Source organism: Labrus bergylta, chromosome 10 (assembly GCF_963930695.1).
Source record: "Labrus bergylta chromosome 10, fLabBer1.1, whole genome shotgun sequence".
Classification (NCBI taxonomy): Eukaryota; Metazoa; Chordata; class Actinopteri; order Labriformes; family Labridae; genus Labrus; species Labrus bergylta.
In genome coordinates, this window is record NC_089204.1 from 8,688,264 (window position 1) to 8,714,278 (window position 26,015).

Consider the following 26,015-nt stretch of genomic DNA (forward strand, 5'->3'; position numbering starts at 1 on the left):
AATGTCTTCAGGAAGTCCGCCAATGATTTTTGAATTTCAAGATAAAGCGTAATTTTCACCGTTTACAGGGTAACTATTTGAACGCAATTGCCCGAAGGCGTTCATCTGATCAATTGAAGTTTGGTATCAGCTGATAGTAGCGAATCACGAGGTTAGGTAACCACTAAGTAGGCTAACCATGAAGTAACCACTAGGTAACCAAGTAACCACTAAGTTACCATTGGGTAACCACTAAGTAACCACACGGTAACCACTATGTAACCACTGGCTAACCTCTAGGTAACCACTAAGTAACCACTAGGTAACCAAGTAACCACTAAGTTACCATTGGGTAACCACTAAGTAACCACTAGGTAACTACTAAGTAACCACTAAGTAACCACTGGCTACCTCTAGGTAACCACTAAGTAACCACTAGGTAACCACTAAGTAACCACTAGGTAACCACTATGTAACCACTATGTAACCACTGGCTAACCTCTAGGTAACCACTAAGTAACCACTAGGTAACTACTAAGTAACCACTTGGTAACCAGTACCACTAGGTAACCATTAGCTAACTACTAAGTAACCACTAGGTAACCACTAAGTAACCACTAGGTAACCACTAAGTAACCACTAGGTAACCACTATGTAACCACTAGGTAACTACTAAGTAACCACTAGGTAACCACTGGCTAACCTCTAGGTAACCACTAAGTAACCACTAGGTAACCACTAAGTAACCACTAGGTAACCACTATGTAACCACTGGCTAACCTCTAGGTAACCACTAAGTAACCACTAGGTAACCACTAAGTAACCACTAGGTAACCACTATGTAACCACTGGCTAACCTCTAGGTAACCACTAAGTAACCACTAGGTAACTACTAAGTAACCACTAGGTAACCAGTACCACTAGGTAACCATTAGCTAACTACTAAGTAACCACTAGGTAACCACTAGCTAACGTCTAGGTAACCACTAAGTAACCACTTGGTAACCACTAAGTAACCTCTAGGTAACCACTAAGTAACCACTAGGTAACCACTATGTAACCACTAGGTAACTACTAAGTAACCACTAGGTAACCACTGGCTAACCTCTAGGTAACCACTAAGTAACCACTAGGTAACCACTATGTAACCACTGGCTAACCTCTAGGTAACTACTAAGTAACCACTAGGTAACTACTAAGTAACCACTAAGTAACCACTGGCTAACCTCTAGGTAACCACTAAGTAACCACTAGGTAACCACTAAGTAACCACTAGGTAACCACTATGTAACCACTGGCTAACCTCTAGGTAACCACTAAGTAACCACTAGGTAACTACTAAGTAACCACTAGGTAACCAGTACCACTAGGTAACCATTAGCTAACTACTAAGTAACCACTAGGTAACCACTAAGTAACCGCTAAGTAACCAATAGGTAACCACCAAGTATCCACTAGGTTACCAATAAGTAACCTAGGTAACCACTAACTAACCACTAGATAACCACTAGGCAACCACTAGCTAACCACTAAGTAACTACTAGGTAACCACTAAGTAACAACTAGGTAACCATTAGCTAACCACTAAGTAACCAATAGGTAACCAATAAGTAACCACCACTAACCACTAAGTTACCAATAAGTAACCATTTAGTAACCACTAAGTAACCTAGGTAACCACTAACTAACCACTAGATAACCACTAGGCAACCACTAGCTAACCACTAAGTAACTACTAGGTAACCACTAAGTAACAACTAGGTAACCATTAGCTAACTACTAAGTAACCACTAGATAACCACTAGGTAACCATTAAGTATGTACTAGGTGTATTAAGTGTCCAACCAGACACACTTCGCAACAGAGCACACATTTGTTATAAAAAGATCACAATATTCATTAAGTTAGTTGAATATTTTATATTTCTTCATTTCATGTAGTCCTGCTGAGAGCTAAAAACAGGCCTTAACATGAAACTAAACATAAGAAAATAAATTCATTCTCAGAGGACAAGGGCTCAAGGGAAAGCAAGAGCAGTTTAATTTAAGAGTTCAGCCTATCAGCCAAGTCATGAATTATGTAATCAATGTTCACTTTATAACCAGTGTATATTTGTCAAGCAGCCTTGGACCAGACCCCTCGATGCATAGATTTATTAGATACAGAACCAGCATTTAAACCATTTTTTATGGTCAAATATGGCCATTGTTCCTTCACAACATTTTACCTGACACATTCAAAAAATATGTTTTCTGAGAGTGACAGTCACTATGACTGAAGTAGCAACTTGATGTTTCCAATATGTTTTAGTTTCAGTTGTGAGATTGTGTTGATGTTTATGAAGGTATAACCAGAAGGTTGCCAGTAGAAACTTTAAAAGCAACTTGTATTCCAAAAGAAAAAAGAAAGAACTGATAAAGTAAATTAAACAACAAATACACTTCTATGCCAAAACCGTTTTTTCAAGCCATGATTCATGGTGTGAAATCAAAAAGAACATGGGTGCTTCATAATTGTCCGTTTTCCATGTATAGTTATTTTTAAACCATTGCAATGTTTAATTGACAGCATGTCATGTTTTGAAATCTATCAGTATACTATAATTGGAGACAGTTCTACCTAGAATAAGTTACAAGTTTCTGGCATGGGATAAAAAAGTGCCTCTAGTTTTTGACCTCAGCCCTCTGTCCATTAACAGCTACATATCACTTTGATGGCTGATTTCAACGTCCATGACATCCTTCAAGACAGATATCTGGCCGCAGTCTGGCCAGGGAGACTGAAAATCCACTCTCAATAGTCTTTAGTGTAAGGTGCTAATGCAGCTGTGAACATGCAGCAACAGCCCAGCAACAGGTGTCCAGCAACAGGAAATGTTTCAAACATTAGCAGAGACACATTTAATGTACTTCCATTGCTGTTAGTCAATGACTAGTTTTGTAAAAGTTGTTGTGAAGAAGTTGTCTTTGTGCTTTCTCCTAGACATCTTTGCAGTGTACTTCATCCATCAAAAAGACATTCTTTTTTCAGACAGTCAGTATCTGTCTTGATCTCGGCTGTGGATGTCCCTTGTCCATTTAATCATGGTCTCTGGAGATCTATAGAGGAAGATCAATTTGGAGTAAAGTTCCTCTTCCAGCTCCAGTTCGCCTGTCTCTCGCACCTAAAGACACAGAAACTTTAGTTTTTTGAAAAGGACAAAATATTTTAGCACATTTCCCAGAACATTATTATCCCATATGCTCTTTTGTAAAGCGCCTTGAGATAACACTTGTTATGAATTGGCGCTATATAAATAATGATTGATTGAACATGTGGACAGCAGACTATTGTTTTTTCAACATAATACATACATGTTAATTCACCTTATTTCAGACGCTAGAGTGTGATCATATCACATCAAAAACACATAAATGTAGCATTCAATATCTTGTACTAGGAAAAGCTTATTAAAGTTTCTTGTCAGTAAATATCTGTATTGGTGTGTTGACTAATAAGCAGCCACTGTGAACTAACCAGGAAGATGTCTGTGCAGAGCTTCAGGATGCGATCCACACATGGTAACTCTTCAAACATGATGGAGTGGGAGATCTCACTGAAGAAGCCACGTACAAACTTTCCAATGACTAAAACCACAGACACGTACAGACCCATGATCCTGGAAGAGGAGATAAGGAAAAACAAGAAGGGTGAAGAAAACAAAAAATGTTTATTATTTTAGTAATATGAAAAATATTGTGGGTGGAATGTATAGGCTACTTAAAAAAAAGGCTCAATTGTTTGTAAGTGTGTGGTCATTACCCATATCCAGCCAAAAAGCCCAGGCTGGGTGGACTGACTTTGTCATTGAATATGATCATGGGTAGAACACCACATGAGGAGGAGACACAGCCTGCAATGGCAATGTCCCACCACTCCTGGTTTCCGCTGCTGTTCAGTGACTTGTCACTCATCAGGGACAGAGTTATATTCAGGTAACCATCTTCATTACCTACAAAATAACCAATCAGTTGTGTTAAAAATGAAGTGTTAATTAAATGAGGTTAATTAGGCTTTTGGGCACTCTGCTGCCACATATAGTGTTTATCCTTCTGCAAAAGGCATTAAGGCAACGCTTGTGACCAAGTTATTTAAATTAATAGAGTCAGAAGAAAGAATCAAATGATACAACACATTTCAAGGACCGGGCCTATTTGTCACTTGGTATTTTCTAATGTAAGCCATCGTCTTAAAAGTTTTCTTATTTTGCTTCCCCGCTTACTTTCAGTCTATTTCTAGACATGGTTGGCCCATTTTAATTGTTTATTCAATGAAAAAGTTATACCAATGAACTCGTACCTTTATGCAGTTGACTAACTGGTTTAGCCTCAGCTCCATTAGGGGCTCTGATGTAGTTGGGAAATATATTAGGAACATGCCTGTGAAAGAGACATTATCTGTAAGATACAATTAAAGGTACTGAATCAAATACAAAGCACATGTTTTATTGTTGAACCTACACAGGCTCTGAGCGATTGCCGACAAGTAGTGAGGCCAGATCTGCTCTGACTGGGTTCCCAGGTTCCAGGTTTATAGAGTGTTTGTCAAAGGTATGTTCCACAGTCCCGCCTTTACCCAGGTCCCTGTCATTGTTAGGAATATTCAAAGCAAAAGAAGTAGAGATACAATCTGAGAAATGAAAATAATAAATGATGAATCACATATATCCAGTAAAAAAATGTAAACTAAAGTAAAGGCTGCAAGCTTTTCATATAATTTATTGCATCATATATTAAATTATTTAACACTCTAATTCTCAAAATTTCGCAAGTTGGCCCATTTTTTTTCTTTGGGGGTGGGGCTGGGTTAGTGCACAGTGCACATTAGATAATACACAGCTAGCAAAACAGGACAGTATATTTCCTGAATTTGACAAAAAGTGAGTTGAATTACAATTGCACAAGTCATTTCAAATACATGTTCTGTCATCTTTATCTTGCTTTTGCTAGTTGAAAATGACTTGAATAGTTTTATAATCATGAACAAGTGTATTTGAGAGAGCACAAGGGTTTTACCTCTGGAAATTCCAGGCCAGACGTAATGTAAGGTCCACAGGACTTTCAAGGAGTTCTTTAATAACTTCATGTCTGCTGGGCGGGCTTATTCTCCATACTGATCCTGAACTGCCTTCAATCATGGCTGTCACAATGTCCTCATAACTGTAGAGAGTGATGAACTGCATGGCTACCTAAATACAAGTTAACACAAAAATACAGAAAGCAGGACCGTCACTTACCACAATAATTACCAGCAAATGGAAAAAAGTGCCATAACAAACATATGAATAACAATACATTAGAAACAGTCATTTAAGCATTAACTTCTCTAAATGCACTTCATAATTGTTAAGCAATCATTGAAAAAAGAGTTAGAAGGAAAGTGAGTAACCCAAAAAACTTTTTTTTGCAATTCCACTCAAGCTACAAGCTAGCATGGACGGAGGACAAGAAAGGTAAAAGGCACTTCTTATATAGTACCTTTCAGGTCTTCTGACCATACCATACCTTCTGACCAAATCATACCACATGCCATTCACAAACCTATTCATATGAGTATGGCAGAGGCTGCAGTACTCTTAAAAGTTCACCTGCATTTGAGCTATTTTAAGAAGGTAGAGGACACATGTAATGATATGTTTCAGTCATCACTTTAGAGTTGCCTTACTTCATATTTAAAATGCTTCTCAGGCATAAGAAAGGGATCTAAAAGAACGCAAGAACTGTTTTAATCCACTTTGGTGTAGTAAATTGAGGCTCTAAATGGCAGGCTGGACAATTGTTTTTACTTTTTTTTAGCAGGAAATAGAGCAAGCAGCAAAACATATAACCATGAATGAAACTGGAGTCAATACATACCGCATTTTCTCCAAACTTTCCGGTGAGCAGGTCATATTCAGCCTTTGTGAAGGGCTGGATAGATTGTTGCTGCACACTCATGGTAAACAGAGGCTAGACATACACACACAAATACACAATTGGAATCATACATTTGATATACTTTGTCATTTGTGTCATTTGTGTTTTACATTTGTACACTGGAGCCTCAGTAAACTGTGACGATCAGTTGTTACTGTACATTTAAACTGTACTAAAATCATATGCATGGTAACCCCTCTTAATCCACAGTATGTTTTAATTAAACACGTCAAAGATTATTTAATCACTGAAATAACTTCAAAGCATTTAGTAAATTTGTCAAATGTGTTTTGTAATTATCCTAAAATGATTTTCAAATTGTATTGTTAAATTATAAGAACTTATCCCAGTATGTCATATCTGTAGCTTAATTAAGTGCATTACTTTGAATTTTCTCAATTTCAAGGTATTCAGAATGCTTTCTGAAGTGTGTTTACCTCATATCCTCCTAGTTTTACAGTCACTGTGACATCGATGGGGTGGTTGACCACACCCACCACTGATCTGACCAATGAAATGAAGAGAAGCGGAAACCATATTATGCAAATCAAGAAGAAGATGATGAGTCCACCCATGCCGTATTTCACTATCTTTTTCTTCTTCTGCCCCTTAGGCTGTGGGTATTTCTGTGGGCAGAAATAACAACAAACACTATGTCTTACAATCATGTTGAAATGGGAACTTAGCTAGTAAGCAGCTTTAAGATGCAGATGATACAGTTCTATATGTATCTGGTAGGACCACTTTGTCAGTTTCTAAACAGTTTATCATCCAAAATCCATAGCAGTTGGATTTGAGAGCTCAAATATCCCTAAACTTTAAGAAATCTGTCTGTTTTCTTTTTTCCCGGTCCTCATTAGAAGTCTACGAGTTAAAGTTAAAAAATGAATGGGCAATGTATTGAACAGTTTCAGGAAGTTCATTATCTTGAACTTGTATTAGATCCATACTATAATGTGAGATGAATGTGAAAATGATGAGTCAGACTGCAAAAGAAAACTTAGGTTTCTTAAAGACTGTCATATTTAAGTTATAGTGTAACCTCCTGCTCACAAGCAGCAACTACAATACTTGAGCTGAAACAGTTTGAGTATAAAATTAAACAGAGGTCTCAGAGATATATGCATCGATGATCCAATGCTTTTTGAAATATGGCATCCTGTATTGTAATGTTTGTTTTGTTGTGTTTGTTTTATGCAGTTGTTTGTGCATTTGTTGATTTTGAAGTATTTTAAAGGCACAATAAGGGCTGTAGTGTGTGTCTGGCATCAGTTTACATGTTTCATACTTGTCCCTATATAATCAAACATTCGTTTAAAAAATAAAAAGAATAAACCAGGTCACTCATGGACTGCTGTCATGTCACTATACTATCCTTATACATTGCATACCTTCTCGGTCTCACGACTGCATTTAATAATGAAGGTGTTGGCATAAATGTCTTCAACACACATCCAGTTTGACAGAGAGAGAGTGGTGTCAGTCCACACCCAGTCCATCACTGCTCGCAGCTCCACTAGGAACGGCACCAGACGAAACCTACACACCCACACACAAGCATCATACATACCATTACCACTAAATCAAGATGAATGGAAGATTAATTTATTATAGAAAATGTGGAAATTAGTTTTGGCTAGTGCTCCAGATATCAAAATACTATGTAGTAATATGTTTTCCTTAGTAGTGACAGAGGTGCACAATCTTTGTCTATACAAAATCACTACATTGTGGATCTCATAATTTTTTACATCAACAAACAAGAAATGTTTTAATTCAAATTCAAACTGAAAAACATAATTGATTCTTGTGACATCTGTATTAAATGTTTATTCTCCTACACAGTCTACACAGCTGTCAATTTGATTTGTCTCCATACCCTTGGAAGAGGAACAGGTTGAGGTGGTTGTATTTCTTAGTGAGGAAGTTGCCAAGGATACGAGTTGGGTATCCACAGCGGATCTGATAGGCGGACAGGCCAAAGTAAATGCACTTGACAAAGTACCAGAGCTGGGCCACAAAGTTCTGATTGAACTTCCTAGAGGATAAGATAGAAGTATGATTAAAGCTTGTGAAATGTCATTTGTAGAAGTTTCCTGATTAAAATCTCAGAAAATATGAAGTCTTACAATCAGATAGATGCAGTGTTACTCTATTATAATGCCAATGCCTAAATCACAAGTCACTGTTATTAACTTCGTAGGCTTTGCAATAATTCCCAACACACCACCATTGGAACTATAACACAATAGTTACATGATTTAGTGCTACTTCACCTTTCAGTGACAGCGGGCAGGATGAAGAACATCCAGAGGTGGATCCCAAACACAAGAGTCACCTAGAGCAAAGGAATGAAAGAAAGAAGTCTTAAGTTGAATAAATACAGTTTTACTCATTACATTTGAAGAACACTTAAAACAGGCATTTAAATTATCCCCGGGGTCTGATATGATGTGTGATGTTGAAAAAAAAGAACAAACAACTAAGAGAGACCCACAGTCCTAAACCTCTGGTCTAAATCAAAAAGACAAACCAGAAAAAGAATGATTATTTGATTCAAATGATTTAAACTCAACCTGGAAGATGAGTTTTCCGAAGACAGCCTTGCGCAGGTACAAAGCTCTGTCGATGATCATTGTGCTGAACTGGATAAGCAGCATAACCAGGAAGGCCTCAGGAACCTGGTCCTCGGACAGGGTGGAGGCTATATCAGCTGCTGCACTGTGTTTCTGAGGAGGGGAGATAAAATGGAGAAGGAGCTTTTCTAAATCAACTGATTCAAATCTTAAAATCACGTTATGTTGTTAACCACCTCGCTCACAACTGTTTATTTTTTCATTCATCTTTATGATTAATAAATGGGCCAAATCACAACTTCCATCAATTCATCCATCCATTCATCAGTTTCTTACCCCAAATGCCCAAAAGCCAAAGACGATGATTATGAAGTCGATGACATCGGTCAAAAACATGAGAGCATAGACATCCGTGGCAGCCCGATATTCAGGGTGGAGAATACCACTGAAGAAACACTGAACCGGCCCATAAACTCTCTGAATACTGCAAAGGGGAAAATAGGTAATTATTTAACCCCCTTATTGATAAAAAAAAAAAAAAAAAAAAAAGGTTAAAACATTTTTTAATACCTTTGGAGTGCATTGAATTTTTTTTTTTAAGAAACATAAAATAATCAAGTCATTGAGTGAGTTCATTTAATTCAGTATATTGCTTAATTCTTACAGGGTCACTCTGCATTTGGTAACATTGTACAGTATCCTCTATACCAGTAGTTGTCAACTGGTGGGTCAGGACCCAAAAGTGGGTCGCAGAGCTGTTTTCAGGTGGTCGTGAAGAAAAATGCTGTAAAAAGTCTATATGAAGCGCTTTCTTTAACAAGTTTGTTTCATTCAGTTTCTTTGTTTCAATCATACTTTGTACCATCTGAGGTCCAAACTTCACAATTTTCCTTTAAATAAATCGAATTGATTGAAAAATATAAGAAATTTGCGTCGCAATTTTTCGTGAAGGAGTAGTTGGTGGGTCCTGAGGCTCGACCAGTTGAGAACCACTGCTCTATACAGTACCCCACTTACCCAGAGATAACCACATGTTTTATCTTTTGTCCTATAGCCAACAGCCTCTGACTGGCTACCTCTGCCCGCTTCCTTTTCTGCTTCTTCTTCACAGGTTCTTCACTGGGTACATCGGTATCAGCTGTGGGTTCCACTGCAACAGTGAGCACCACAACGAAAGAGAGATTGAAACAGAATTGCAGCACATAGAAATGCAGCAGCGGGTGCTTGCCTGACACATATTTACCTATTTTGCACATGCTATTTCAGTGTCTTTTGTTCACACATCTGCACAGACATAAACAAGATATACTGATACTAATGTTTGACAACATCATTCTCATGCATATTCTTTATTTTTCTAAATGTATTTCTCTAATTTTGCTTTAAAGTCCCAGACAATTTATAAACAACACTAAATCTTTCAGACTGTTCTAGTTCCTAGTTTCTGTCTAAAACATAAGTTTACCATAATTAAAGCCTTGTCTTAATCACTACAAAAAGCAAGCTGAAATAGTTGGTGCCCAATTAAGGATATCTAAAGAGAACCATTGCCAGTACCTCATTATTATAGACTGATGACAAAACTGAATGTTGCACAGCTTAAATACTGCTTAAACACAATACAGTTCAGACATAAAATTATGTCTTTGCAACTTTATTTCCAGTGCTATAATTGATATGTCATCATGTTTGCCGTAACGTCTTAGACCTGCTGGCCCAATTAACCTCACAGACAGTCCCACCAATGGTTAAGTGAGAATGGTCTGAGAATGTGATAAATCTAAACAAAAGGCAACCAAAAATGTTATGAATCGCACTTTTGCTCATTAACTCCAGACCTATGAAAGCCACAAACCTTTGTTCTGCTCTGTTTTGGGCTGTTTCATTTTCTTGCGTAAGCGGATACTTCTTTTTTTGGGGGGGTCTTCCTCCAAAAGCTGCTCATTGCCTTCCTCCATCTTACTCTCCCAAGGCCTGCTCGGAAAAGTCAATATGTCCCTCAGCCCAGACAAAGTTTCCGGTTCATCGTTTGACTCAGTAGGTTCTGGTTCAGCAGGTTGTTGTGGGGCAGGAGAGCTGGTTCTTGATTTAACCTTGTCCACAATATCCTATATTGACAAACAATGGATTTAAAAAACAATGAAAGTGGATTATTATGCAATATAATATAATACAATATATAATAAATATATATACAACAATACAATGTGAGAATCTATAACATATATTAGTATGGCATGATGTTGCTATGGTCAATAGATCACTTTTATTTTTTAAAGCTGCTATTGATGGTGACGTGACAAAAAGCAAGCTTCACCTACCTTTTCGAGTCGATCATCTCCGGTACTTTCCGGGTAATCTAGGCTGATTGTTGAGCTAACTCTGCCTTTCACTTCTTTCTCTTCTCCTTCTCCCTCCTTCCTTTCATCTTCTTGTTTATTTTTATTTTCTTCATTACAACTTTCTTCTTGGGCATTTTGCTCCGCTAAGGGGCCCTCGTGGTCCCAGAGGCCGTAACGCTGTGAATACATGAAAAAGAATGTGATGCTTAAGTTACTCTTATTACCTTTATGCATCTATATCAATTGGCCTTATGGCTTTATCCTGCAATACTGAACTGTATACTAATTAAAATGCAGGATTATTTTCCATGAACTATATGCATTCTTAAGTCTATCAGTTTGTTGTATCACCATTTAACCTGTTAGCAACTAAAGACTAAAAATGTCTGCATATAATATCTATATATTGTCAAATACTTCCCTTTTGCATTTAAATGAACTCAACCTTAGTTTAAGGTTATAATACATAATATTTAGAGTGTTGTTAGAGTGAGCTTTAGATATTGTAATCATATGACATCATCATGATATCATTGGGATAGTGATTACGGTACGTAACTAGCTATTTACCTGATTTTATATTTTAAAACGTGGTAGCAGCCAGTTCTGCCCTTGTTACTTTCATCCTACACCATAACTGTGTGGTTGCTGATTGTGGAGTGTCATCTGTAAACTGACCATGAGTAGAGATCTGTGAAAGAACAGAGCCAGCAGCTGAAGAAGATCATATTTGATGTAGTTGTCCGTTTTCTCAAGGCCCAGGATGCAAGGTGGGAAGAAAGGTTTGTCCTCATTTAGGTTTATCTCATACACACTGTTCCAGGGAAAGAATCCAAATTGGAAAAGGTATTTCACAACCACCATCACCTGGAGAGAAGCAGAACAGCCCGGCAGTGCCAAGTGTCAGATTGGAAAAGAAAAGAGATGAGACAATATTTCACAACCTGTGTCATATTAGATCAGTCAACAATTATTTCATTACAAAGGTCAGAATTTTTCAAGTTGTATCCCCGGTGATAGAGATACAACATACTGTATAATTCAATATTTAGGGGACACGATGAAATCATAAGTCTGGGGGTCAATCACGAGGTCTACATTCAAAGTGCATAATCAGGCCTCCATGTTATTCTTAGATTCTGGTAATATGTAATATAAATAGTGTAATTTGTCATTGTAATTTTTTACTTGCCATTGTTTCAAAGCAACCTTATCATATTTTTTATCTTTTCATATCCAACTCTTAAAAAGGTCTGGACTGCAAAGCCTAGCGGTTATGTCGGGCGCCCCATGTATAGAGGCTATTGTCGTCATCCCAGAGACTGTGGGTTCGAATCTGACCATGGTCCTTTGCTGCATGTCACCCCACTCTCTCCTCCTAACCTCTCCTGTCTCTCAGCTGTCATATCCAATAAAAATGGCAAAAGGCTCAAAGAATAACTGAATAACCTGAAATGTAGAGCATGTTGGACAGTCATATTAAACATATGATTAAAAAAATCATTTCTCTGTGTTTGCTAAGCCTTTAACTGGTATGTTTTGGGCATAAATAAACGGTCAATTCTAACGTTATGTAACGTCCTGGTCATGGCTGACCTTTGTTGTAACCTCTGGGTAATTATTTTCCATAGCATTTGCACCTTGGTCATTGCTGATTTGAATGTAGCATGCATAAAATATTACATCTCATTCTCATTCATTTTTTTAACATCAAGTCAAAAAATTAGTGATGCCCCTTTCCCTTATGTCTCTCCTGCTTAATATATTCTAAACACTTGGTTGGTTGCTGCCAGGACAACAAGTGACAAAACAACATTTGGAAATGAAGCACCTTTAAAAAAGTTTGTATTAGCATTTCTATTGTGTTTTGTCTACCTGAAAAATAAACCCTGTCCCTTTGGCTCTGGTAGATCTCTAGCCACTAAATGCTCTTCTGTGTTCACTAGCTGGTCAAAGATTTGTGTTTATTGCTAGAAATGATGGGAGAACTGATTCTGAACTGAAACAGTACATTAGAGTTGTCAAACCCAAACAAAGCACAGAGAGGGGCTAAAACAACTGCATAGGGCTGGGGGACTCTGCAATTGACTTGAAAATGTATGAGAGGTTGTGCCACTAGGCCCCATTTCACATAACATACAATAATGGCTTTTAGTTTTATCTGTTAACAGAGAGCAGAGCTAAATTTGGACCTCTGGTTCTGATATCAAATTTTAGCTAAGTGCAACTACACAATGGCATTGCTGTTTCAGCCCACTATACAGGGTCACTAGTACAGGTAATGTGCCCTGTAAAGCAAAACAAGAACAGACATATTCCAGATGAGTTGGATATAACAATTTGTGAGTTTTTGGAAAATCATCTGATTTCTGTATTTTAAACAATATGAATTCATGTTTATTTGACTTTGGTGAGTTACAAAATTGTAGTACCATAAAAAGTATAAATGTTAGATTTTGTTTCTGACCTGCCACTCAGAGGCCGTGATTCCTTAGTAGTTTTGAATCATGCAGTGAAACAGTAGGAACAATTAGCATCTCCCTGCAATGGTAAATAGTTAAGAATGTACTTGTTTTGTCAGGCTGTCTCTCAGTGTTCATACCTCTGTGTACACTATAGCAGTCATCCAAAACCTCTTGGTAGGTCTTGGAACAGACAACATAGCCCATAGGAACACTAGTATGGGCAGGGCCAGTGATATCACAGAGGCACTGACCCCATTGTTCAATACAATGATGAAATAGCAGACTAGCTCTGAGTTGGCTGCAAGCAGATGGTACAAGGAAAACAGCAGCTTCAGCAGACGGTTCTGGCCTGTATAGAACTCTCTGCTCTGCTCCAGCTCCTCAATGTAGAACCCCCTGCAGAGAGATATGGAAAGTCATAACTTAGATATTTAATGCATTTGTCAGTTTTGTCATCACTACAGTTTATAGAACCAATGCAATGAAACTAAACAAAGTTGGAATAAAATACAGTTTACTTTACACACATTAACGACCAAATCTTTTGCAAAGATTGCTCAACTACTTCTAAATACAACAACATTTTTGGAGTCATGAGGGTCAAATGAAACAAGTGGCCATTGGCACTTTAGACGATCTTGTCCTCTTTAGTCATCATTCTCTGAAATATCTACCTCTCTCCCAGCAGTTCACTTGCAGTTCTTGAGTGTCTCTGTTGTTTCGGCGTCAATGGCAACAGCTCTGCACTACTGGACAGTGGCTCTGGACTCAAGAGGGTCCCGGTGCTGTTGAGCCTTTCCCTGGAGGTAGAATGTCCCGTCAAACCCTTGTTATCCTCCTCCATGCAACTAAGAGTTATCCAATAGAGGTGTATAATCACACCAGTGAAATAAAAATACATGAAAAAGAACAAACTAAAGCTGAGAAGTGTATTATTACAGTACAGTAAATTGTCAATAAATGTTTATCAATTTTTTAAGAGACAACATCTTTATCAAGATGGCGCAGTGATTCAATACTCTCAATGTTTAAAATATAAATACATCACCTAGAAGACGTGATATTTTAATTAAACCACATTCACAGGCAGATGTGCCTTACTTCATTGTTTGCAGGGAATAAAAGACAAAAGTGACACAATTGTTTTCCCCAAACTAACCTGTATTTTGAGTATTCTGCATCAGTTTCATCCAAACAGGTCTCCAGTGTTAGATTCTCGCTTTCCTGAGATACCTGGTCCTCTGTGGAGTATGCTGTGTTAAGATTCTGCACATCAGAGAGAGACATAATTAAGTCATGTTTGGGTGTGTGTGTGTGTGTGTGTGTGTTTGTGTCCATACTGAATGATTCATTCCATAAATCTATTATACTTGTTTTGTTTACCTGCTGTATCTTGTGAATGATGAAGTAACGTTCATTGCACAGAACAGTGGATGTGTCTCTGTACTGTTTTGTCAGAAGATTGAGCCACTGAGTCAGTCCATCCAGCATGGCCAGAATAATGGCCCATAAAAAGCGCAGGATATCCAATATTCTCTGAACCATCTCGCCATGACCTGCAAGATGCAGACAGATAGGGGGGAAATTGCTGATTCAGGGATTTCTATGGTTGTTTAAATGTATGTTTGGATATGAAAAGAAAACAGTTTCTGCCAAAATATTTTTACAACATTTCTATTCTGTCTCGTTAGCTATGTTTTATATTGACAGCAGTAAAATAGATATGCTAACAAAGATATGTATTATGCAAATACCTGCATATCAACCCAGTGTTAAGACTTACTTAGCCAGCTTTATGATACTTCAATTATATTCTATTTACCTGTTGCATTTAACTCTCATTCAGTTGATAAGAATCCTATTTCTGAATATACAAGTAATATACCTAATTTCTGTTCCTCCCACAACTTGTTATCACAATAACAAACTACTAAAACAAGAGGAAGTTGTTCATTCACTGTGCTTTGTATCACAGCAGACACAGCAACATGTGATAGTGAAAGTTTAAGGAGAGATACACCTTGAATATAAACCTACTAGACTCTTGTTCCTCTGGCTCGTCCTCCTCCTGATTGATAAGATCCTCAAACACATCGTTGTCTCCACAACCTACACAGTAACAAACAAACACACACACACTCAAATAATGTACAGCAGTTCTTTCTTAAATAGTCCCTGGGCAAGAGAACTGAGTTGCTGTCAACGGGCAGGACAGCACAACAAAACAGATTCACAGTGAGTGGGAAATTCAATCATTTGATATTTCCACAGTGATAGTTCCTAATAATAGTTCCTCACAAACGCTTTAAATGTAATCCTTAAATATTCCATAATCAGCTTTCTAGCTTTAACACACTAGATTGCACAAACATAACCAGATCAATTTGAAACTTGTAGCTCCTGCTAGAATATAAAATTGTTAATCCAATTTGGATGTGCTTAATCTTAACCACAAGGTATTCTGATCTCCAATGACCAAACCAATCCAATAGCAATACACAGAGGCGCTGCTTGTCAACAGGCAAGGCAGGCAACCACTTAGGGCCCCAGGCCAGTAGGGGGCCCCCAAGGGCTAACAAACTTAAAACCACAGCAGTAGTTCAAACTGTGCAAATTTTGCAATGACTGTACGAAGGGAGCCCCATCTGAGAGCACTTCCTCTCTTTGTCCTGCTGAGCATCTCATTCAGTATTCCTGTTAAAATTGAACAGGAATTGCCCCCCAGGGACAAATAAAGTTTTTTGAATTGAATTGAATTGAATTGAATTGAATTGAATTGAATTGAAAAAACCCCTGAAGGAACTGAAAACAGAACAATGGTGATTGGGGGGGCCCACAATACATTTTTACCTCGGGGCCCCAACAGACTCTAGAGTCGCCACTGGCAATACAGGCAGCAAAGATACACAGACATGATCACTTGTGCTAGTTGAATGTCATTAAGTTAATGAATTAAGATAACCTTTTGTTTTTTTGTACATAAGCAAGTTTGATGTCTCTATATTTTGATTTTATTTCATATATGATTTTTATCTGAATTTACCAATGGGAGTGGGAACTCAGGGGAGGGTACATCTTTTAAAGGGGAGCTCAAGGCCCTGCTATCCTATCTCTTCTGGGCTGACTCACTTTGGTCGATTATTGTTCAAAATTCAACATATTTTTGTAATTCATGACTAAAGCAGCCTGTGCAAAAACTGTGACTACTCTCGTTATTTATGTTCTGCTACACATTGCTTTACAAATCAAATGTAAAAGTAGACTTCAATCAGTCCTGTCCATTCTGGGCCTTACTGTTGACCATGTGTTCTCCTGGGCCAGATTTATTTCAGAGTTTTAGCATCTGGTATGGAAGCCCTGCTAGTAAATAAGGATGCTAACATACCTATGACAGAGAAAGCCTCCTGCTGTGAATCGACGACTCCTTCTCTCTCTTCCGTCTTTCGTTCAATCCCCTTTAACTGTCTCTGGCGCTTCTGGCGCTCCCTTAAAGCTGTTTTGACACTGGCCACCCATGCTTGGTATGCCAACTGTGAACACAAGACACAAAACACAAAACAATCTGTTTTGACACTGCTTGTATTCGTAGCAAATATTTTTAATGACAATTGCAACTACAAAGAGTAGAAATAATTAGGTGTATATATTTGTGGATATTAAACATATTTGGGTGGGATGAGACACTGACTGGATCTCCTGATTCAATAGGGGGCTGTATTGTGTTTTTTGTCTGTACAGTAAAAAAATATATATTTATACACTAATAGAAACTAAGATGCTCGCCACATGTGGTGCGGCTGTGACTCAGCATTTATTCTCCATAGACTCACTTATAATGATCCAGTATGGGTGTTATTATTTTAGTTAATATGGTCAAATCCAATTTTGACAAGCGGACAAAACCTCTCACCCTTCCTGAGATCTTTAGAGCACCCCTAGGGGGACCCAGACCCCAGGTTGGGAACCAATGGTTTAGAAGGCTACTGTGCAGGCTTTTATGTGTTTGCTCTTCCTCTGGACTATTAATCTCCTAGTGGAAACCTTTTTTCTCCACCACATGTAAAAGTTTTTGAGGGTATTATGACCACATTTTGGAGATTTGATTGGCTGAGTAGTGTCACTTGGGATGAATTTATTCAGAACAAGCGGCTGAGTGGAGTGATTTGCATTTCCCAATGATGTTGTACTCCATAGCATCACTGGCGGAATGCCACTCTATCTGATCAGACAGGTTGGTACCTGACAGGCAGTCTGTTTCTGAGGCTTCTGTTCTTCAGACTGTAGATCATCTTCATCTTCACTGTCTGATTCAAACAGGTAGTACTCTCCTGAGTGGAGCACTGTTATCAGAAGAAACACATTACAATTTCAACATACAAAGATGACCTGACACTTTGCATCACAAGGACTATTTCACTGTAGGATAGGTGTAAGTCTTACACCTATCATTGGCTTGTCTCACCTGTAGCATGGTCCAGCCATGGCTGATGCCACTTTTTCTTTCTGGACTTCTTCTTGTCTGTTTTGATCTCTGAAAAGAAATAGAAGCTAGTAAAGGTTATATGCTTATAAAGATTAACAGGGTTCAACATTCTGTTGACATTAAAGTAAAGTGGTGAACTGACTGTACTTATGTAGCTTTTTTCTAATCTTTTACACATGTCGTATTCATCCATTTACACACTAATGGCTAAAGTGTGTTGCACATTTTTTTTTTTTTTAATTAACAGATCCAAGATGACATGGCAGGGGTGGAGCACCTACCAGCAGTCGGATTCTTTTCAGATTCCTCACTGGTTTTGTGTCCGTCTCTGTACTTCTGCTGCTTTGAGCGTATTCTCTGCATTCTGAGAGAAGAGCAAGGGACAAGAAAAAAAGAGACCAAAGACAGGTACATGAACTCTAAGGCCAGTTGGCAACACTTTTCCACTATAATGGAAAATGTGACTGTAAATTAGAATAGGTCTTGTTGAATTTTCCCCATGGTTATAATGAGATCGTATACTCATGTTTTACAGATCTTTGATACAGTGCATTTTGTTTTCGCAACAAGCTAGACACAGATCTTGTATAAGAAAACACATTGGAAAAGAATTGGAAAGCTGACCACGAGCCAGGACTTATCACAAAATAATAGTTCAACATGAATAATTAAACTGGAGCAAAGCAACAAACTGCTGCAAACAGTTCCAACTTTATAATAGTCGTCCACATATTGTTAATAGACGGTTTACAAGCTAATTATTAACCATTAAGAAATATCTGGTCCATGTATCTATGTAATGTTTATAGATGTTTTATAAAGGATCTCTTAAAGGTTTACAAATCATTTGGTAATCATTAACAAACACTTTATAAAGTGTATGAAATGTTATAATGTGTGCAACAATAAACTGTTAACATAACATCGATTATCAAACATTATTAACTATCATTTCATTCTTTGTTAACAGTAAAATAACTATTAACTAAAGTTTAATTAACTATACATTTATCCTTTATATTATTGATGATGGTTATTATAAAGTGTTACCGAATCAATTCCCTAAATATCAGGATTTTTATTGGACGTTCTAAAAACTAGTTTTTTTTCCTTCATATCGGAAATTGTGACGTCATATCTGTTTGCGCAAAAAACAGCCGATGTGAGCCAAGAGCAGCTAAAAGAGAAATAAAGCAGACTTCTCAAAATCCACAACTCTTTAAGGTTATTAAAAAAGCTATAACTCTGTGTTATTTACCATCAGTCTCTCTAACTGAATATCCTTGTGAAGTACAAGTTGTTGTCATCTCTGTATGCATTCAGTTTCAGACTTGAAAGGAGAAAAAACAAAACTTTCGGGGGGGAATATTACTGAACTGACCTGGATTTCTAAAATTCTACTTCAGCTGTCAGCAGTTCAAGGCCGAAATAATGTATGGTTCACTCCAGATTTATCTAACTCACTTCATGAGTGAAATATAGCATGGGCAAAAGGCAGGAGATCAGGTTTGGATTCGGATGCTCTCACAGTTGCAATTAGGAAAGCCAAAGCTGATCATTTCCTCACAGAAACCTCAAGCAACCTCAACAATCCCCTGAAATTCTGGAAGACAATTAAATCCCTGGCTGAAAATGAAAATGGAATTGAGCTTCCTCAATGCATTTTTAAGGACTCACTTAAAGTCACTGATAAGTCCAAAATGCATGCTGTCTTCAATGAACATTTCATAGCCTCTGGCTCCTTGTTTGACTCTTTTAGCGATAAGCATATAAATTCCCCTACTGTCTGACTGTCATGTTACAGGTAGTCAATCCTTCAGTTTTCAAGTCATTTCAGTCTCAGAAGTGATCAAAGCCCTCAAACTCCTTGACACAAAAAATTGCAGGTCCTGACAACTTGGAGCCTTATTTTTTAAAGCTGGCAGCTGATTTTATCACACCACCTTTGACACATCTTTTTAATCTCTCCCTGGACACAAACAAAATTCCTCTTTTATGGAAATCTGCATTTGTTCTTCCCTTGTTGAAAGGAGGGGACCCTACAGTGTTAAATAATTATAGACCCATCTCCAAATTGTCGGTCCTGGTTAAGGTTCTGGAGTCCAATGTGAGTGAAACACTGAAATATTTCCTACTATCAAACAATATCTTATCTGACTTTCAGTCAGGTTTTAGGAAAAAGCACAGCACAACTACAGCGGCCTAAAAAGTGGTCAATGATTTTATAGAATTTTTAGACAACAAACACCATTGTGCAGCACTCTTCATTGATTTATCAAAGGCTTTTGATACTGTGGATCATGTAATACTAAAGCAAAGACTAAGTAGTGTAGGACTATCAGACAAAGCGGTCTGCTGGTTTGAAAGCTGCCTTTCTGGAAGATCTCAGTGCGTGCAGGCAGAAAGCATCACTTCTAGCTCCCTTGTAGTATCCAAAGCTGTGCCCCAGGATGACACTGTGATATACTGCTCTGCACCTACACCAAATCAGGCCCTTTGTCAGCTACAACTTGCTTTTAATACTGTACAACGTACCTTGTGTGACTTAAAACTTGTGCTGAATGCTGATAAAATGAAACTCATGATGTTCTCAAACTCCAAATCAAAGCCACTGAACCTTCCTGCTATCACCATCTTTCAGGGCTTTGAAACTGAGTCTGTATCTCAATACAGATATCTGGGATTTGTGATGATTCTCTCTCTTTTAAGCCTCACATTCAACAATTTGTAAAAAAATAAAAAAATAATAATAAAATTAAAATTAGGATTTTATTTCAGAAATAAGTCTTGCTTTTCATTTAAGGCCAAAAAAACACTTGTTGCTGCCACTTTCATGTTGGTGCTAGACTATGGCGATGCTCTTTACATGCACGCATGTAAAGTTTGCTGCTCCCTCTGCTTGGAATCAGTTGCAAGATACTTTAAATCTTCAGGAGCTGGTTTCCTTGAATGTTTTTAAAGGTCGTCTTAATGATCTGGAGGCAGAAATATCTGACTGTAGATGTTTTAGCTAACTCGTATTGCCCTTTTTGATCGCTTTGTTGCTCATGACTTATGACAGATTCTGATGAACTGGTTCTTTTTGTGATTCCTGTATCTATGTTCATTGTTGTTAAGTGTTTTATGTCTGAAACCCTGTAATTGTGCTGCTGCCTGTCTTGGCCAAGACGCTCTTGTAAAAGAGATTTTTAATCTCAATAAGACTTTTTCCTGGTTAAATAAAGGTTAAATAAAAAAAAATAAAAAAATACAACTGGTTCACCAGTATGAGTGTGTAGGATAGCTGTCAGCAAGGCCCTGAATGTCGCTTTTCCGAGCAACCAATCATATACTAGATGGGAAAGGACCTGTTGCCCGGAAACAATCAACAAATTACGTTTTTTGCTTAAAAACGGAAAAGGAAATAATTACAACATTAATAGGCACCAAAAAAATATTGATGAAATCAAATCAGGACAAAAGTATATCATCAAAGCCATAATTTTCTTCATACAGCTTTCCACTTACGATCTCTTGAGCTGTGACAAGGATTTTCTCTCAGCTTGCTGGTGGAACCTAATATTCTTCACAATGCTGGTTTTAAAAAGCTCAAACCCCCTGGAAGACAGAAAAAGCTGTTATTGCATTTGTCAGCAAGTAACAGCCATTAGCAAGTTACTGAGGAAGCATTTTTCACAGTTTCATTTTAATAAACAAATCAAATGTAATTCTGTCATGGTAATCTCTATATTTGGGATCCTCATCAAATCTAACCACATTTGTTTACAGAGAAGGAAAGTTTCCATTAATAGTAAAGAAGTTTTCCCATTACTTTTTTCTTCTTAGATTATTGGATTGGAAACATATTTAAAAAAAACAATTACATGTAATGGACATTTCTTTCCCTACTTAGTGTTTTAATAATCTCATGATCTCAGTGCTCTGTGCAATGAGCCTCACCTCGAGGCCTGTTTGGCAGAGGCCTGCATCTCTGCCACCACATGCAGGAAGTAGAAACTGAGAAAGACCCTCCTCTGCAGCAACAGACAGAGAAAACAGATGCTGTCCCAGATAATACCAGCCTCTTCCACTGGGAGGGTGCAAGTCTTGTCACTCACTGCTTTTGCTGTCCAGGAAAAATTAAACATAATGACAAATACAATCAATCAAAGGCAATAAAAAAAAAATACTTTCATGCACAGGCACAAGTCATTTCATATTGATTTATGGGTTTTTTTTGTACTGTTGTACATCATCGTGGACTACTTCATTACTAATGCAACTTACGGTCATAGTATCCTTTGACAGTGCAAACCAGGCTGAAGAGCTGAATAACCCAACAGAAGCCTTTCTGCATCTCAAACACAAATACACACGCAAGGATCTGAAACATAAACACAATCATGTTCAAAAATGTTAACAAAAAGGCCAAAAAAATCTTAAAAGAAGCACCAAATACTGTGTTCAGTACTTACTGATAACATATTTTTAGATACAATGACTGCCACATTATAGATGATGAGACAGTCCCACAGAACCAGGCGGGTTCTGGATGGTTTGACAAACAGCTGGGTCCCAAACAGCAGAAAAAAGAAGCAGGCGAGTAGGTAGCCGAGCCCAAACACAGAGATCCTGGTGGCTCCAGTGATAAAAACCACTGACAGCACCAACCAGAAAAGGTGACGAAATACCAGGACTTTAGCCATGTCCAGGTAACTCCTACGGGAGGACAGAGAAAGTATATTCAATAAATATTCAATAATAGAAGCCTCCTCTCTCTCTGATGAGGGAGCAGCAGAGAGAGAGAGCAAGGGAGAGAAAAGTATGACAATTATCCAACATATTATCCAACTTTCTGTGTATCGAAATTTAAGACGCCATTTTGCTACTCTTCATGAAACATTAAAAAAAAGAGAGTCATTTTTTTTCTGCAGCATCTGGAATCTTAGACTGGAACACTGATGGATAGCAAGACAGAGACAGAGATGCTCTATTTACCTGCAGTTGATGAAGTTGGGTGCAGGGTTAAACGGTCGACCTTCCATTGGTTCAGGGTCATCTGTGTTCTCTCCTGCCTGAACCATCCAGTCCTCTGTGTGCTCAACCTCAAACACCTTCCACTGCTGAGATGCACACATCAGCAGCACAAAGTCCGCTGTGGACACACATTAAAACACATTTCATAATCAACATTTTTGTTGTTTACTATAGACTCTACTTTAAATGTTTTATTTTAAATGTATTTAACCAGGAGATTAAGAATCTAATTTACAAGAGTGTCCTTGCCAAGAGGGGCAGCAGCACACACGTCTTAAAAACAACAACTTTTACAATGACTTGTATTACCCAGCTAAGACAGAGCACAAACATTTTCATTAAAAGAGGACACGTTCTTGTACAGGACAGGCTCATCAAAGAGATATACATACCAATTTTCCTATTAGGGCCACAAAAAATTGACAGAAAATATAAGTTTTTCATAGCTACTTTAATTAAAATTAACTCTACTTTGAGTTCCTACATTTACAGTTGAACTATGATCACTGGTATATACATTTGCAGTATGTATGTAAAGTGTTGTGCTACTTGGAGTCTGGGATATCGATCAAAAAGTTTGAATTGAAGTCTAAAATGTATCTGTTCTGTAAGGAAAACTATTTGGGTTAAAAAGAGGGCACTGAGTGACAGCGTACAACATGTCTGTTAAAGTTGTGGAAATTAAATTGGAAAAATGTACATTTGAACATTTAAATAATAAACAATAAAGGATTGTTGAGTTTATGCAGCAAACAGCATCAATACAAAAAAGAAATACAAAGAAATCAGAAAACAGGAAGTGAAAGTATGGAAATAAGACATTATCTTTCTGCAGTGCCAGCATCTAACAATTCTTTAATAATGTCCATGCCATGTTGTGTCATTGATCAATAGTGATTAATTTACTGTATGAAGAGATTGAAAAAGTCACACAGATGCAAACAAAGACAAACAAACCTATGAGATTTCTGGCGTTAGGCACAGTATAGAAGTCAGGCAGATAGATCCATTTTATAAGGGCTGAGTTCATAAGCACGGGAGTGTTCCACCGCCATGGGTAGTCTACAGGGCAGAAGACACAAAAAGAAATACCATTAAATACAGGTGAGTAGAAGTAGTTACGCTTCAACAAAATGACTAGAGTCTGCAAATTTAATGTTTCCATGTTAATGAAGCCTTTTTGAATTTATTTGAATTGACTTGTACTATGGTAATATTCATTATTTGGGAGTACTGTTGTTTTATAATGTCCTCTAGTTTGATCTCATTTCATATCAGTACTCACCCATACAGAGAGCAGGTGGTATGCCAACGCACAGTAGAAACTGGAAGATCATGAAGATGGATAGAAAAAGACAATATCTGGGCCAGATCCTTGCAATAGCAGCCCGCTGTCGCCTTACCAAGATGGCTACCAACCAACAGCCATGGATTATCACCAAGAAGTTCATCCTCTGGCCAATCACATTCACCGTCATCAGGAAGCAAATCTTTATAAAGCAGAGAGGTATTTGGGAGATTCAAATACAGCAAAAGTGAAAGAAAACAAAATTATAATCAAAAATGATCTTGTCTTTTCCTTCCCTTGTGTTTTCCACTCATCGAGTGTATTGTTACTGTTATGTTCTTGAGACCTCTGTCGGTCTTTGATGTGTCCTGCTTTGTTTTGTGCTTCTTGTCCACAGTGTTACTTTATGGGTTTCCCTCCACTTTGATTGCTCATCAGTTTCACTAGTCTTGATTTTTTTCCCCGGTGCAATTAGTCTCTGTGTACCTTTCCTCCTGTGTCATATATAAATGATATTGTAATTTGTTTTGCCTTTGTAGATTTTCATTGGACACTTCAAAAAGTAAGCTTTCATTTATGCCTTTTTGTCTTTTTTTTTAATCAAATGTATTCGATTATATTTTGTGTTTTTACACAAAGTGACAACCAATTCTTGCTTATAAGGTTTTGTTATATTTTCTTTCTTTGTCATTAATCAGTTCAAATAATTATATTTATCTGATTCCCGGGTTTTTCTTAATTAAATGTATTTTCTGGTCTAATGATACAGACTAGCAATGGATGATGAGCTCAACAAAGAGATTCTGGGCAAAGGGTTGTCTTCTGTGCTCTTTGGCTAATAGTCTTCATCTGAGGGCAATCTCATTGAATTCTCATTCAATTAGTACCCTTTTTCTATTATCTATTCCAAAAAAACTGTTTGAGGATCTTTCCCAAATACCTCTAATCCAAATTTGTAGAAACCGTAGTTGAGCAGGTACTTGAAGCAGGGTATAAGTCCCTGGTCCAGAGTGTCCCTGGTGGCTTTCGGGAACAGAGCAGGGATGATGGGTGGAGATTGTTGGATCTGACGGTAGTGGTGAGTCTGATGACGATACACTGTCGCCTCAAACACCAACAACACCAGAACGATCAAATGGTTCTGCAAAAAAACATGAACGACAACTGACCCTTTAGAGAAAATGTTCAAACGAGGAAGCGGTCTCAGCGATATAGAAGCATTACTGTGGATTTGTTGGCTGCATATCCATGTTTACATCTCTTGTTTCAACAAAGTTACTGTTGTCTTTCGATCAGACTAACCCAGCATTTCTAAAACTTCCATAAATGTTAAACAAAACTATTGATACTGTGGCCATGAAAGACATGTGTAATTACTCACATTTCCTAACAACAACTAACACACACATTTACTCTACCTTGCTGTAACCCAGTACAGTGGCATCTTTCCTTATTCCAAACCAGTTGGCTGGATCCACTGGCTCCTTATAGAGAGAGGAATTGTTCATCTCCTCTGGTAACAGGTTGGTTGCATTTGTTAGAGGCTGTAAAGGGGAAAGCAAAGAAACTATTTCATAAGTATGACAATCATAATTGTATCTAATGGGACTACATTGATATTATGTCAGCTGAAGTTAGTGAAGGAATAACCATCTATTTGTCACTCATTACTTGATTGAAGAATGTGACATTTTACCTAAAATGTAAACAACTGATACAAAAATGTTTTACATGCAGGTATCCATAGAGTTAACTTATATCTGGAATTAAACCCTGTATTCACATCTAACCCTAATGTAGTTATTATTATTAAGTCTGTGTGACTGATATTAGAAAACATCCTTAGGCGTATCCATTTTAATCCATTTCTTTCTTGAAGATTATTTATTGAAAGAATGTAATGCAGCCATGA

At 37.6% G+C, this 26,015-nt stretch overlaps 1 protein-coding gene across 3 annotated transcripts in view; it reads right to left on the minus strand.

Annotated features, from left to right (window-relative positions):
- Window positions 1-1,883: 1,883 nt before the first annotated feature.
- piezo1 (piezo type mechanosensitive ion channel component 1 (Er blood group)) overlaps window positions 1,884-26,015 on the minus strand; it is a 62,931-nt gene continuing 38,799 nt past the window's right edge. For 2 of the 3 annotated variants that reach the window (XM_065959506.1, XM_020638248.3), the window contains exons 20-54: window positions 25,522-25,647; window positions 25,044-25,244; window positions 24,101-24,305; window positions 23,773-23,877; window positions 22,777-22,933; window positions 22,254-22,497; window positions 22,066-22,162; window positions 21,739-21,904; window positions 21,307-21,396; window positions 18,081-18,163; window positions 17,779-17,847; window positions 17,556-17,656; window positions 16,702-16,846; window positions 15,354-15,425; window positions 14,700-14,872; window positions 14,476-14,582; window positions 13,991-14,164; window positions 13,454-13,712; window positions 11,530-11,718; window positions 10,831-11,028; window positions 10,365-10,617; window positions 9,527-9,659; window positions 8,846-8,993; window positions 8,510-8,662; window positions 8,210-8,271; window positions 7,813-7,971; window positions 7,325-7,472; window positions 6,371-6,559; window positions 5,874-5,966; window positions 5,034-5,206; window positions 4,479-4,601; window positions 4,318-4,397; window positions 3,781-3,970; window positions 3,496-3,637; window positions 1,884-3,142 (exon numbers count right to left, since the gene is read on the minus strand). In XM_065959506.1, the coding sequence (XP_065815578.1) occupies window positions 3,014-3,142; window positions 3,496-3,637; window positions 3,781-3,970; window positions 4,318-4,397; window positions 4,479-4,601; window positions 5,034-5,206; window positions 5,874-5,966; window positions 6,371-6,559; window positions 7,325-7,472; window positions 7,813-7,971; window positions 8,210-8,271; window positions 8,510-8,662; window positions 8,846-8,993; window positions 9,527-9,659; window positions 10,365-10,617; window positions 10,831-11,028; window positions 11,530-11,718; window positions 13,454-13,712; window positions 13,991-14,164; window positions 14,476-14,582; window positions 14,700-14,872; window positions 15,354-15,425; window positions 16,702-16,846; window positions 17,556-17,656; window positions 17,779-17,847; window positions 18,081-18,163; window positions 21,307-21,396; window positions 21,739-21,904; window positions 22,066-22,162; window positions 22,254-22,497; window positions 22,777-22,933; window positions 23,773-23,877; window positions 24,101-24,305; window positions 25,044-25,244; window positions 25,522-25,647 (5,136 nt within the window). In that variant the 3' untranslated portion in view covers window positions 1,884-3,013. The remainder of the gene's footprint in view (window positions 3,143-3,495; window positions 3,638-3,780; window positions 3,971-4,317; window positions 4,398-4,478; window positions 4,602-5,033; window positions 5,207-5,873; window positions 5,967-6,370; window positions 6,560-7,324; window positions 7,473-7,812; window positions 7,972-8,209; window positions 8,272-8,509; window positions 8,663-8,845; window positions 8,994-9,526; window positions 9,660-10,364; window positions 10,618-10,830; window positions 11,029-11,529; window positions 11,719-13,453; window positions 13,713-13,990; window positions 14,165-14,475; window positions 14,583-14,699; window positions 14,873-15,353; window positions 15,426-16,701; window positions 16,847-17,555; window positions 17,657-17,778; window positions 17,848-18,080; window positions 18,164-21,306; window positions 21,397-21,738; window positions 21,905-22,065; window positions 22,163-22,253; window positions 22,498-22,776; window positions 22,934-23,772; window positions 23,878-24,100; window positions 24,306-25,043; window positions 25,245-25,521; window positions 25,648-26,015) is intronic. The other variant, XM_065959507.1, reaches the window with a different exon arrangement.